Source organism: Tamandua tetradactyla, chromosome 8 (assembly GCF_023851605.1).
Source record: "Tamandua tetradactyla isolate mTamTet1 chromosome 8, mTamTet1.pri, whole genome shotgun sequence".
Lineage (NCBI taxonomy): Eukaryota > Metazoa > Chordata > Mammalia > Pilosa > Myrmecophagidae > Tamandua > Tamandua tetradactyla.
The window spans coordinates 111,316,469-111,330,174 of NC_135334.1; the positions used below are offsets into that span (position 1 = coordinate 111,316,469).

Sequence of the window (13,706 nt, forward strand, 5' to 3'; positions counted from 1 at the left end):
AAAACCCTCAAAAAGAATATCAGTGGAGAAGGTTTATAGCCCTACTAGATATTGCAACATATTATTAAGACTCTATAATTAAAACTAGTGCTGGTGCTTAAGCAGACAAGACAAATGGAACTAAACAGAAATGAGGAAATAAACCCATTTGCACATGAGCATTTAGTACACAATGAAGGAACATATGAGATTTATTCTTTGTTCTATGCCAAGGATAGTTACAGTTGAATCACACATTTAATGTACAAAAAAGAAACCATACACTAATAAAAAAAATGGATGAATTCTTCTGAACCTGAAAGTGGAGGAAACATTATAACTGTAACCCCACATCTAGTTGCAATAAGGGAAATAACCTTCCTTACTACTTTTGTATATGTTTGAAATTTTTGTAATACATGTTTTTTTAAATGTGTACATACCACTTTGGGGATATAATTTGAAGTGAGAAACTACTCTTTCCTCAGCTTTTTGTAAGCACTATGTTAATATGAATGTTGATTTTATTAGGAGACTAGTTGATATACCACATATATAGCTGTGTTAATCTACTGTTTATAGCAACCGTTTTGTGAGATTTCAAACACCTGTTGAGGTGTTAGAAACAAAAACTAAGAACATGAAGGCCAAAAAGGTGAGTGATTTAGTGCTTCTCACACAGAAGGGCAAAGGGACAGTTAGTGTGAAGGAAGTTGTAGGTAGAAGTAGACTTCAGTATTTTTCTAGTAGCTGCTTTCTTTTCCTGTTTGTCTTCGTCTAGCCATTGCCACATGGGACTGTCGCCTCTCCTCCAGACACTGCCCATTGGATAGCCTTCTTTTTAAGCACTGTATGTAACAATCTTTTCCCATGCTTTACTCTTCTTGCACTGTGCTAAACTTTTGTGCAGGAAAAAGAATGAATCTCTACCCCCTGTTAGAGATTATTATACAGATATTCAGAGAAATTAGAGGTTACCAGATGAGTTCCCCATAGCATTATTGTTCTTTGACTGGAGGAATGTTGACCCTGGTATGAAAAGAACAGAGAGAGGAAAAAAGAGCACTTGGGAAGGAAGGGCATGGCCTGGGGAGGACTTATTTGATTACAGAGACAAGCCCTGGCAAGAACTGTAGGGTGTCTGTATGTGATTCTGTAGGCACAGATCTCATTCAGAAAAATGTTGGCCTTGAGTGCCCCACTCAAGTGTTTATAAAGTAGTATTGAAAGAGTTTAGACAATGAGTAAAAATTTGTAGTCTGGTAGAGTTATGTTGTGATTCTTGGAGATCAAGCCATTCATGGCATCACTTTTGCTGGTGATGACACATGTGACAGTAAGAATTGAATCTTGCGAACCTTAGCTAAATGAGTTTGGGGGTTTACGTCAAGGCCTCAGTTTTTTGAGAGAGACAGAGCTGGTAAGAAAGGCAACAAGATAGATTCCAGAATGGCCCTCATGGCAAGAATTTGGAGCTATGAATTGGGCCGACATAAAGATTAGGAGGTATGGTTCAATGAAGCTATCCAGGTAGGCTATCCATGACTGGTCTTTGATATACTAGATACCAAATCTGATAGGAAGCATCACTTAGTTCTGTTCCTTAGTGGGCAGTAAGTCTGAGTTTGTTAATGTTTCTTTAACCTATTATGACGAGCATAGGAATTGGAACAGACCCAGCAGCAGTATAAGTGGTCCATTACTAAATATCTCTGCAGAGGGGAAAGTAAGCCAAAAACAGGGAATGTGACCAGGATCCAGGAAGTCTTTGCAGATGAGGTAGTATTCGTACATCAAATGAGCTTTAAAAACTAAAAAGAATGAAGGACATTCTAGGTAATGTAAAAAACGTGGGCAAAGTCTTGAAAGTGGGATGTCATGAGGCATGTTTGGCAACAGCAAGTAATTCTGGCTGCATAGTTGGTGTGGAAAAAGGTAGATTATGGAAAGTGCCTTGAATACCAGTCTGTAGCTTATCAGTCCTTATCCTAAAGCCAAAATATCTGCACTCATAGTTATTTACTAGGAAGTGTTGTTTGTGCGCTTTCTCTGGAGTCCTGTTAGGAGTACTGCACTGGATGGAACAGATTCTCATAGGCCTGGTGTCAAAAAGCTTGCTATAGGCAATTTAAAGAGTTCCTTTCACCTACTTCTATTTGAAGAGCCAGTTCTGAAGATGTCTAGTCAGTATGACCATTTAAGCAGATAGAATAAGACATCTGCTCACTGTTGGATGTAATATTATAAAACATCTTTTAAATGTTACACTAGAAAGAGGAATCGCTAAGTGTCAGCAACAAAGAGAAATCAAATTGAGAGTGATGAATAGGAGTTGAAACCATGTGCCCCTCTGGGCCTGAGCAACGAAAGGCTGGAGTTGCTAAAATGGGGAAGCAAAGTTTTTTGTTTTCTGTTTTTGTGAGGGGAGGGAGAGTGATAGGTGAGTAAAGAAGATAAATCAGGGATCAGATTCAGGTTTGAATGTAATAAAGTTTGAAATGCCTATTAAACCAAAGGAAAGTATTCAGTAGATAATTTGCTATGTCTTTGCATCAGGAGTGAAGTCTGACAATGAGATAGAAATTTAAGAAAACAAATGGAATTTATGCCTTGAGAAGCAAACTTACTTGTTTCTCTTGAAATCTATTTGGAAGCAAAATGCCTACTCTCCTGAAGATTTGTTCTCCTCATGAGGCCTTTACGTTTCAAAATTATTACGCTTGCAATTTTTGGGAACCCACAGGTCGAGGTACCTGGGCTGATAATCCCCTTGGATTACCTGGCAGAAGTGGTGTTCTCTAATCCAAGCCACACAGGATTCCCAGATAGTCCTGCTAATCAAGCATTCACAATCCCAAATTAAAAAATGTACATTGACGTGCTTTTAGGAGCAAGACTCACTTGGCACGATAAGCAGCAGGACTGGATACCCCCAGGAACTTCAGTTAACTGGAGTTATTGATACATAAAAATGTGTGTTTGAAATGATTAAACATATAAGAGAAAGAATTGAAAATAAGAGAAAGGACACTGTCCAAAAAGTCCAGGCAGATTTGAAAAATAACAAATAGAACTTCTAGTAATAAGTATTATCTCTAAAATTAAAATGTAAAAACTCAAGTTTAGATAAAAGTGCATGACTGATGAAAGAGTTTGTGAACTGCATTTGAGCTGAATAAATTACTTTGAATGCAGCACAAAGAGATAAAGCAGTGGAAACTATGAAAGAGAAGTTGAGACACAGAATAAAATGAATCATCCAATAATTAAATAGGTGGGTTTCAAAAAGAGGAAAAAGAAGAAATCAGGGAGGTGTTGATAATAATCAACATAGTATTGGAAGAAAAAAATTACAGAATTTTCTAGAATTTTAGAGTCAGTTTTTCATCAAGAAGGACTTTGAGCAACTGACTACATAGCTGTTAGCGATCAGTTAAAATAATTACCAGTATCTAAGAAAGTTTCACCTTTATAAATAATGTAATAAGTTGAAGCCTATTTTTAGATTTCTTTTCCCAGATGAATTATAGAGCTTTGCCTATTTCCACATTTGATATAACAAGGTGTTGGTGTCACTCAACAATGATTCAGACACAGGACAGCCTTTTAGGAATTATTATTAAAAGATTAAATTTCTTCATACTTTGAGACCTGATAGGAAATTGATAAGAGGATTCTTTGGAGCTCATTTATCTCTCAGACATCCAGCACATTGGCGAGAGCAGATCAGTTATTCACATTCATTAGAATGTGGACAGTATGATAATGAGCCAGGAGACATACTGTCTCATCATTCTGTTCCTTTTTCACTTTTGATTACAATGTGCTATTTTCATCTGGCTCAGGCTAGGACATATTTTAAAGCCCGGGAGCATGTTTCCCTGAAGGTTGCTCTTAAAGTTCTGTGTTTTGCCAACTAAGGAGAAAATTTGTTTACTGATATACTGTAAATAATTGAGAACATTTTTAAACTCTGTTCCTCAGTAATTCACGAACTTCATGCTCTTAAGCTTATCACCCATTAGCATAGAATCTAATTTTTACCTGATTTGATTGTGATCTTTGAGTGTAATTTGCTTTTTTATTAACATTTATATACTGTACACATGAATATGAAAGTGTGTGTCTAAGAATATCTGGTGCTTCATACATTTAGGATAACTTCTTGCAAGTCATTTTTATTTGAAAGCAAATTTATGTTTGGACAGACTGTTCTTTTTATATACCTTTTTCTCCTGTTAGCTATGGGGCTTTATTTGTTTGTTTTGTATTTTATCTTGAGATATTTAAAACAGTGAGTTTAGATCTCCCAAAAAAATACGAGGATTGAGATTGTTTCATGAGAAGAATAGTGTTGTATCCAATTATAAAGCCGGTGTATTTTTAAGCAAAAGCTAATTTATAACTATTCTTACTAATGGTGTGTGTGTGTCTGTGTGTAGTGTGTTTTAACCCAGATAATAAAGCTAAGGTGATAGGAGAAAGGGGTATAGTGAACAGAACTCTAGCCTAAGAATAATGGTTTGTTGTTTGGTGTCTATGAAATATCTGGAAATTAATTGAACTAGATGAAATCTAAGGTACGTTTATGCCTTTGAATTCTGTGACCGCTCAATTTCCTTTTCCTTTTTTATTCCTTATTTTTAAGTATGTATATAATATATATACATATATTATATATATATAATAATATATCCTAAAAATGTATTTGTCTTTGCTGATTTAATGTCTTAGAAAATAATTTTATAATGATATTATTTCAGTCAGAGGATTAAGTAAAAATACGCATCATCAAATTAGTACTTTAAATACTAATTACTTTTAGTTAAAATGCTTGGAAAGTATTTTAGTAAAATAACGTGGATATTAAATACTTGGAAAGTGCTATTTAACATCCACAATTTCAAAATCTCATGGAAGATGAATTGAGCTGTAATTCCACATTTTAAATAAAAGTTTATTTTCTGGTAGGGAGTGTTACTTTAGATATTTTTCCATTTTAATTAAAATGGATAAGGTTTATGGAAAACTTAAGGCTAATTAGCTGTTTTACAGTGTTCCAGACACTACTTAGCCGTACAGTGTCTGGAACATACATAGTGTAAGTGCTTAATCAGTGATGCTTTCTGCTGCTGCTGTTTGTTTTAACCTTTAGTTACTGTCAAGCTATGTGATCATTCTTTTGTCATCTGACTGGAGATTTTTACTCTTTCAAATAGTTTTTGTGCAAATCTAATAACTCATATAGTTTATTTTATAAAATTCAGAAATAAAGCTCTTTTGAAGGAATCTATTCCATACCACCAGGTGCCACTAGAGAGTTATATGGTTCTACAGCTTCTGCTAACAGAAAGGCTTTGGTTTCTGTTATTTTGGGAAATTTGTACTTATTTGTGGTGCTAAAATGAAAACAAACAAAAAAAAATTGGACAATATATTTCAGAAATACCTTCACTGTTTTCCTCCAGTATACTACTATTTTAATAACTTTATGGAGGTATAATTTACATACCATAAAATTCACCTATTTTAAGTGTAGGAATTCAGTGATTTTTAGTATGCAATTCTATACAGTTGTGCAACCATCATAACCCTTTTTTAGAACATTTTCATCATCCCAAAAAGATCACTGAAGCCTGATTGCAGTCAGTTTCTTCTCCCATCACTAATCTAAACAACCCTGATCTACTTTCTGTCTCTAAACATTTGCTTTTTTCTGGACATGTCATATAAATGGAATTATGGAATCACACAATATTTATTTTATAACTAGCTTCTTTCATTTAGCATGTTTTTCAGGTTCACCGTATATCAGCAGTGCATTCCTTTTATTGTCAAATAATATTCTGACATACTTTTTTTTTTACATTTATTGTTAATATTTGTATCATTGGAATTTAAGAATTTGGAATTCTATGTCACAGTACTGTTCAGTAGAACTTTCTGTGATGATGGAAATGTTTTATGTTTGAAGTGTCTGATACAGTAGCTACTAGCTACATGTGGCTGTTGAATGCTTGCAATGGGCAGTCTATTAAAATGTAAGAGGTCAGAGGTGGGTGTAAGGGAGCTTAACTTTGCCCAACAGTCTCCTTCTCAAACTGCTACCTGTGTCTTCTGCTCTCAGGGCAGAATCTCAAGTAGCCAAAGAGCCAGGTCACCTCAGTGGTGGGCCATGCATATATTATTCTTTGCTTTGTGCGTGGTAAACTGAAAAAGGTTGAGAATTATTGATTAGAAATCCCTACTCTGTTACCATACTGCTTGCTATAGGCACTAATTGTATGGTATTGACTTTGCCTGCTTGTTTGTACTCTTTTACCATTGAATTCAGAGCTTCTTGAAGCTGGTCTGTCTTTTCTTGTTTTCTTACTATTTTTTACTATTGTCATTCACATAGGGGCAACTAGTGATTATTGACTAAATAGCTTGTCTCTAATCATTTATTGTCAGTATGGTCCAACATAGTACTAAGAGGTTTTTTCTTTAATGTTCATGTAGATCTGATTTATTTGGACTTACAAATAAAAACTAGCTCCTCCCCCACACCCATACACCTTTCAAATACTTTTTTCCCTTAGTGTTTGGTAGAACGAAACTATTTTGTGAAAGCTTTAGGATGCCTTTAGCTATTAAACATCATCATTAATTGTGTTTAATCAAGACAATACTTCATACCTAGAATTTGGAAAGGGAGAGGGAAGCTTCTGTATTCTCCAGTTCTCAGCCCTAGCCACTGCCCAGCTGGACAAGGGATCAGGAAGATGATGCTGGCTTCGGTGCTGGGGAGCGGTCCCCGGGCGGGCCTCTGCTCCGGCCCCTCCTGGGGCCCGCACTCTCGCTCCGGGCCCGCTCCACCTCAGCCACTGACATCTACCACGAGGAAATGGCACAGGAACACTCCAAAGCTGCCATCTCCTTCTACAGCATCAACGTGGCAGCTGAGAAACCATCTGTCACCATATGTTGTCCATGTGTTCTTTTCTAGCTGCCCAGTCTTCTCCACTAGATTATAAACTCATTGCAGGCAGAACCGTATCATATTGTTGTGTTTATACTCACTGCTTAGTACAATGCCTTATACATTAATGCTTGTGGTATGATCTGTTTGACATGACAGACTAAAGAATAGGGAGCTAGAATCTGAGTCTCGATTCTTAATGGTTGTTAGTAGCATACCTAACTTTTTATTTTGTTCTCAATCTGGAAGGTGTGAAGTATTATCCAAAGATATAGGTAAAATGTTAACCTGATACTTCTGATTCCATGATATTTTATTTTATAGCTTAGCATTTGTTCTAGTTTGCTAGCTGCCAGAATGCAATATACCAGAAATAGAATGGCTTTTAAAAAAGGGAATTTAATCAGATACTAGTTTACAGTTCCAGGCTGAGAAAATTCCCAGTTAAAACAAGTCTATAGAAATGTCCAATTTAAGGTACCTGGGAAAAGATACCTTGGTTCAAGAAAGCCGATGATGTTCAGCGTTTCTCTCTCAGCTGGAAGGGCACGTGGTGAACATGGCGGCATCTGCTGCCTTTCTTGTGGCTCTACCAAAAAGGACCCTTTCCAAAATGTTTCCTCTTTTAAAGGATTCCAGTAAGCAACTCCACCTTCAGTGGGTGGAGGCACACCTCCATGGAAATCATCTAATCAAGTTACCCCCCACAATTGGGTGGGTCACACCTTCATGAAAACAATCAATATGCTCCCACCCAGCAATATTGAATGAGGATTAAAGGGCATGGCTTTTCTGGGGTCCACCACAGATTCAGATCGGTGCAGCATTCAAAACCGCCCTGAGAGTCAGAGAGATTAGGTAACTTGGTCAGAATCACTAGTAAGTGTCAGAGCTTGAAACCAAATCCATATCTGACTTTGAAGAGGTAACTACTCTGCTATGCTGCTTTTCTGAATTATTATGCTAAACTGTTGATCAAGACTGAAATAGAATGTATTTGAAATCTTCATGGCTTATTATTTAGTCTCAAAATTTTCTTTTGACATTTGTATTACATTTGATTAGTGTGTTTCTATTTTCTCTTTTTTGAGGCATATGTCTGTGTTACCTGAGTAGATGTAGGTATAGTTTAAAAAGGAAAAAAAAAAGGCTACATAACTTTTTAAATGTTAAAAGAAGCCTGCTACAAACTAAATGTTAGAAACAAAATAAATATAAAGCACAGTTTAATATATGCCTCATTGAGGAAATGAATATTTGGAAAATTATTGTAGTTTTTTTTTTTGAAGTGTTTTAATCTAAAACTCATAATGTGCAAGGCACTGACCTGAGTCCTGAGGAATGGGAGTGGGTAATAACTTTTAAGGTGTGTTCTGTTGTGAAGGACCTCATAGTCTAGTAAATGGAAGAAAACTCAATAAAACATAATTAATAGCAGCATAAATTTTTATGATGCAATTTGTGATTCATTTAAATATTTATAGGAATTAAGGAATGGGGATGAAATCGTGGTTGAGTTACTCAGGGAAGTTCATATGGCTGAAATAGATTTTGTACTTGGTTCTTAAAGAGTAGTTAGAATTTGAATATGGTCGAGTATAAATGAAAAACATCATTTTATTGTTTTCATGCAGCTGCAATTTATAAGTAGTATTCAATTGCTAGGTTGCCTAGATTGGTTGTTTCTCCCATAGTTATCACACAAAATGTAAGGTTGTGATTTTCTTTGACTTTTGAAATACAATCTACTTTAACTATTAAACATCTGTCATATAAAGAACTATGAAAAGTTATATAATCGGGCACTGTAGTTTTCTCTTACGACATACAAAAGTTCGTTTTGGTCTGATTCCTGCTTACCTCACCAGCCTAATCTCTCCTTACTTCTTTCCTGTACTATTTGCCAGTTCCTCCAGAGTTTCATGTTTTCTTTTGCTCTAGGATTTTGACCATGTTGTTCCCTAGATCACTGCCCCTCTGTGTGATTGTCCCTCTTAATCCTTTCAGGCTCAGAATAGATGTTATTTTTTTTTCTCATCTGTGAAAACTAAACTAGATACCTGTTCTGAAAGTTCCCATAGCATCCTGACTTCACTTTATAAACTGTAATTTCCCGTCACTGGATATTAAGCGAGCTTCTTGAGGTTAGAAATCTTATCCTCTCTATTTTTTTTTCACTACTGTATTCTTAGTGCCCAATACAGTTTTCAATAAATATTGGTTTAATAGGGAAATTTCTTTGGGGTTAGATGTTTTTGGGTGTTCAATAAATATTTCCTAACTGATGTTTATTTCATTAAAATAGCTTATACTGGTGATACTGAACTATTTTAACTGAGAATATAACGTAACCATCTATTTGAACATCTTGGTGCAGAGTTAAGTAATTTCTGTACAGTATACTTTCACGGCTTATTTGTTGGCTTAGTTTGTTAGATTCTCTGAGTTCTCTATTAATATTGCTATGCCATCTATTGGTGTGTATGTTTGAAAGAGATGTATTTGTATGTTATATATTTTTCTATTCCTTTTTCTATATTTTTGTTTTAGGTTTATCTCTTGTAAGCAGTATTTAGTAGATTTTGTTTTATGTATTCATTTTGAAAAGCTCTTCTTTTAATAGGTGATTTAATCCATTTGTATTTATTGTAATTACTGATGTATTTGGACTTTTTCTACACTTTTTTTTTCTGTTTTTATCCTTTGCATTTTTCTTTTCATATGCCTGCCTTCAGTTGAATAATAGTTTTTATTTCTATTTCCTCTGCACTTTTGAATGCTGTGAATTAGATTTCTTTTTTGGTGTTCACCTCTGAGTTTTTAGGGCACATATTTAAATTTTATTGATAAAGCCTAAAGCTATTCAGCATTTTTTCCTCCGACTATATCAAAGTTCTTAGCATGCTTTAGCTACCATGCTATTTATTTATTTGCATGGGCGAATAATGTACTGCTGAACATTCTTGCATCCATTTTACTGTTTTCAGAGTTTTAGTTTTACCCTTTTTTAAAGTATCAAACATTACCCTTTAAATGGTCAATAGTTAACAATTTTTTCAATTTCTGGGGTAACTGTATCCACTTTTCTTCTTGATAAACTACATCTTGTGATAGCTCTTTTTTTTGTGATCATTAATAGGTATAATCTTCTGTATGTCTAAAAAATACTTTTTCTTCATGATAGTTTGGTTACATATAAAATTCTAGACAGTTCTTTCTTCCTCAGCATTTTGGAGATTTTGCTTCATTGTCTTCTGACCTCAATTGCAGCTGCTGAGAAATATCAGCAGCTCAGCTCTCAGTCTGTCATACCTTTGAGGTAACTCATTTGCTGGTATTTTTTTCTTTTTCTCAGTGTTTTTATTGTTTTATTGTTGATGGTATTCTCTGCAGTGTCTCTAATATGGGTTAGACAGTTTAATACTCTTTCATCTATTTAATTTTTTATTGAAGTATAACTTACATAAAGTATACAGCTCTATTTATTCGTTTATTTATTTATTTATTTGCATGGGCAAGCACTGGGAATCGAAGCCGGGTCTCCGGCATGGCAGCTGGAAATTCGGCAGGCGGAAATTCTGCCACTGAGCCACTGTCGCACCGCCTTCAGTTAATTGTTACATACACATATATGCATGTTTCTACAACCTAGATCAAGATATAAAACATTTCGAACAAACCACAAGGCTCCATGGAGTACCTTTCTATCCCCCAAAGGTAACCACTATTCTAAACTTGTTCAGAACTTTTTCACTTTGAGGATATAGATCCCTCTTCATTTTTGGAAAGTTCTTGACAATCATCTTTTCATATATTGCTTCTTTACCATTGTCACAATCCTCTTCCCTTGGAACTCTATTAGATAAACATTGCAGCCTCAATCTGTGCCTCTTAACTGCTACTTTTTTTTTGTCTGCCTATGTTACTAATTGACTCTTTCCCTATGTCGAGCCTAGAATATATCTCATTGATTGACATTCTTTTTTACATCAATGACTGTTTTTCATTTCCAAGATTTCTAATTAATTTTTCCTTTCTACCTCATTTGTTCATTTCTGTACATCATTATTATTTTAATTTCTTACTCTTGCAATAAATTTTTACTTTTATGTATTTCCTTAGAAATATTTCTAAATCTTTGGCAGATTATACTAAGTAAGTTACATCAAGAGTGAATTTCTGTTCCAGCTATTGATTTGTGGCTTGCTTTCTTAGCATTTGATTTCTTCATATGATTTGAAATTTTGTTTTACAGTTCGATTTTGAGTAAAGGGTTTTTGTGTCAGTGTTTCCCTTCCCCCATGCTCCTTCCTCTCCTTTCTGATCCTTTCCTTTTCCCTCCTTTCCTACTTATAACAATGGGGATTTGGGCAAATCCAACAATGGAGCTAGAGGGTTGTTTGACCCAGTTCCTCTATTGAGGCACTGTTTTTCTTCCCTACCTTCCTGGAACCATGGTTTTGAATTAAAGCCATAGCCCCAGTCAGCAGATTTTGATTAACCTTCTGTCACGACTAGAGAACCCTTACCCAGCTCTAGCTGTAGACAGTGAATATGATTTGATTTCTCTGTCTCCAGAAAGCCATGTTTAGTTCTCTCAACCCCATAGGAAACCTCTATTCCTCTCTCCTGCTCCAGCCTGCTTCTAGATTCAGAAACCAGCATGTGTTTAGCTTTAGGTCCGGCTCACCATATTTGAGTTCCCTGCTGCTTTTGTTGCACAGAAATGTTTATTTGACTTCAGAAACGTCTTTTTAAATTTTCTCTTATTATACTCTATTCATTTATACTATATGATACCGAAGGAGTTTCTGAACTCACCAGACAATGTTAACTCAGAAGTGCTATTACTTTTAAAGCTTCTCTGTTCATGGAGTAATAGTGAATATAAATCTTAAAAAAGAGGGTTGCAGGATCCGGAGTTAATTTGTTCTGAGGAGAACATTGCTATCATCTCTACATGTGATTTCATTTTTAATAATTTCTCATTAATCTTCGTGAAAGCATCTTTTCTAATAAATGTGTGTCCATTGGAGAGATTTTGGAAAATACAACAAAGCATAATTATTTACACACATACAAATACACAACACAATGGGAATTTGTAATTCCACAGTCTAAAAGTTGCTTCTGAACATTTTAGTATTTATTATTCATGTTTTACATAAATACACACCATTCCACATATAATATTCACATTTTAAAAACCCAAACAAACTCAGTCTTGTTTTGTAGGTGAAGCTGTAAGTGCTGGAGATGCGTTATGTGAAATTGAGACCGACAAAGCTGTGGTTACCTTAGATGCAAGTGATGATGGCATCTTGGCCAAAATAGTGGTAAGTTTTTATTTGATTGCTTTCAGTAGGATGGAAATCTTGAAGTTCCTTGAAATAAAGTTACCATTTATTTTTACCTCTTTGTTTATTACCTAATACTTTTTTTTTAGAGTAAGTAGGTAGGAGATATACATGTAAGAGAACATGCACGCACACTCTCACAAGATGATAGAGGCAAGAGGCAGTGCATTTTTTTTAAGCTGAATACAATTTTTTAAATTAATTTTTAAATTTTCTTTAAAAAAATATAACACAAACATTCTTAACATATGATCATTCCATTCTACATATATAATCAGTAATTCACAATATCATCACATAGTTGCATACTCATCGTCATCAATAAAATGCTTAAAGCTGAGAAAAATATAAATATAGAAAAGATCGGAAGAAATATTACAAAATGTTAAGTGTTTGTCTTTGGGTGTGAAACTGAGTCATCCTCTCACTCCACCTTTTCTATTTTTCTGTATTTTCTAAATTTTCTATAATGTATACGTTTATCATGGAAAATTAGAGTTTATGTGAAAATAAAATGCTTAAAGCTGCAGTGCATTTTTAATTCAGATGTTTTAAGATCTAAAAAAAGCCAGTGATGATCAAACAATACAAAACTATTTCAACCAGTTCATTGGTTCTCAGTGTTTTAGGTTTCTTAGTGGCAAAATTAGAAGCATTCTTTTCTAAGGAATGAGAAAAGGCTATCTGGAGTGGAATTTGAAGATGAAGAAAGCAATAAATTAAAGCTTAGAGCTTGCAGTTTCCAAGTGTGTAATTGGTAGAATAAAAAAGAAGGAATGTTCTTCTTGTTTTCATTTCTGTCGCGTGAAAACAAGAAACCCTATCCTCATAGAACCCCTGGAATCCCAGGACTAGAAGTGTGTAAAGCGATGGCTATTCAGCTCTTGTCTCCAGGCAAGACTTTCAAAAGTTACCCCAGGCAGTTTCTTGTCTATAGTTTTATAGCCACAGTCCATGCCCTAGCCCATTGCTAACTCATCCTCAAAGTTTAGGCAATGTTTATTACCATTTTAAAATTATATTTATGTAAAAAGCTAATATTTCAAGTATTTGAATATAGTTGAATTGACAGTTTTATCTTTAGATGTCATATTTTCTATCCCATAAACATTTCTTTTATGAAAGTAGACTTGTGGCTCTAGTAAGATCAAAGTCTTTTTCTTTTAGATCTAAATTTTAATATACATGGTAACTTTGAATACTTTTCTCTGACAATATTTTGTTTCATAACTAATTTAAAATGTGGAGCTATAACTGGAGTACTCTAATGGTATTACTAGGATATGAAGTTAGTAGATCCCCTCAACTAAAATATATAGCAACACAAGAGAGGTTACTCAAATAACAAAATAAAATATGTAATATATCATGAAACTATTAAAAATTGTTTCTAGAAAATCTTACTTTTT

General features: G+C 34.6%; 1 protein-coding gene across 4 annotated transcripts in view; it reads left to right on the plus strand.

The window, feature by feature from the left end:
* The window catches only part of PDHX (pyruvate dehydrogenase complex component X), a 93,752-nt gene that overhangs the window by 26,324 nt on the left and 53,722 nt on the right, over positions 1-13,706 (plus strand). For 3 of the 4 annotated variants that reach the window (XM_077114388.1, XM_077114389.1, XM_077114390.1), the window contains exon 3: positions 12,176-12,276. In XM_077114388.1, the coding sequence (XP_076970503.1) occupies positions 12,176-12,276 (101 nt within the window). Of the gene's footprint in view, positions 1-5,896; positions 6,021-12,175; positions 12,277-13,706 lie in introns of those variants that run through there. The other variant, XM_077114391.1, reaches the window with a different exon arrangement.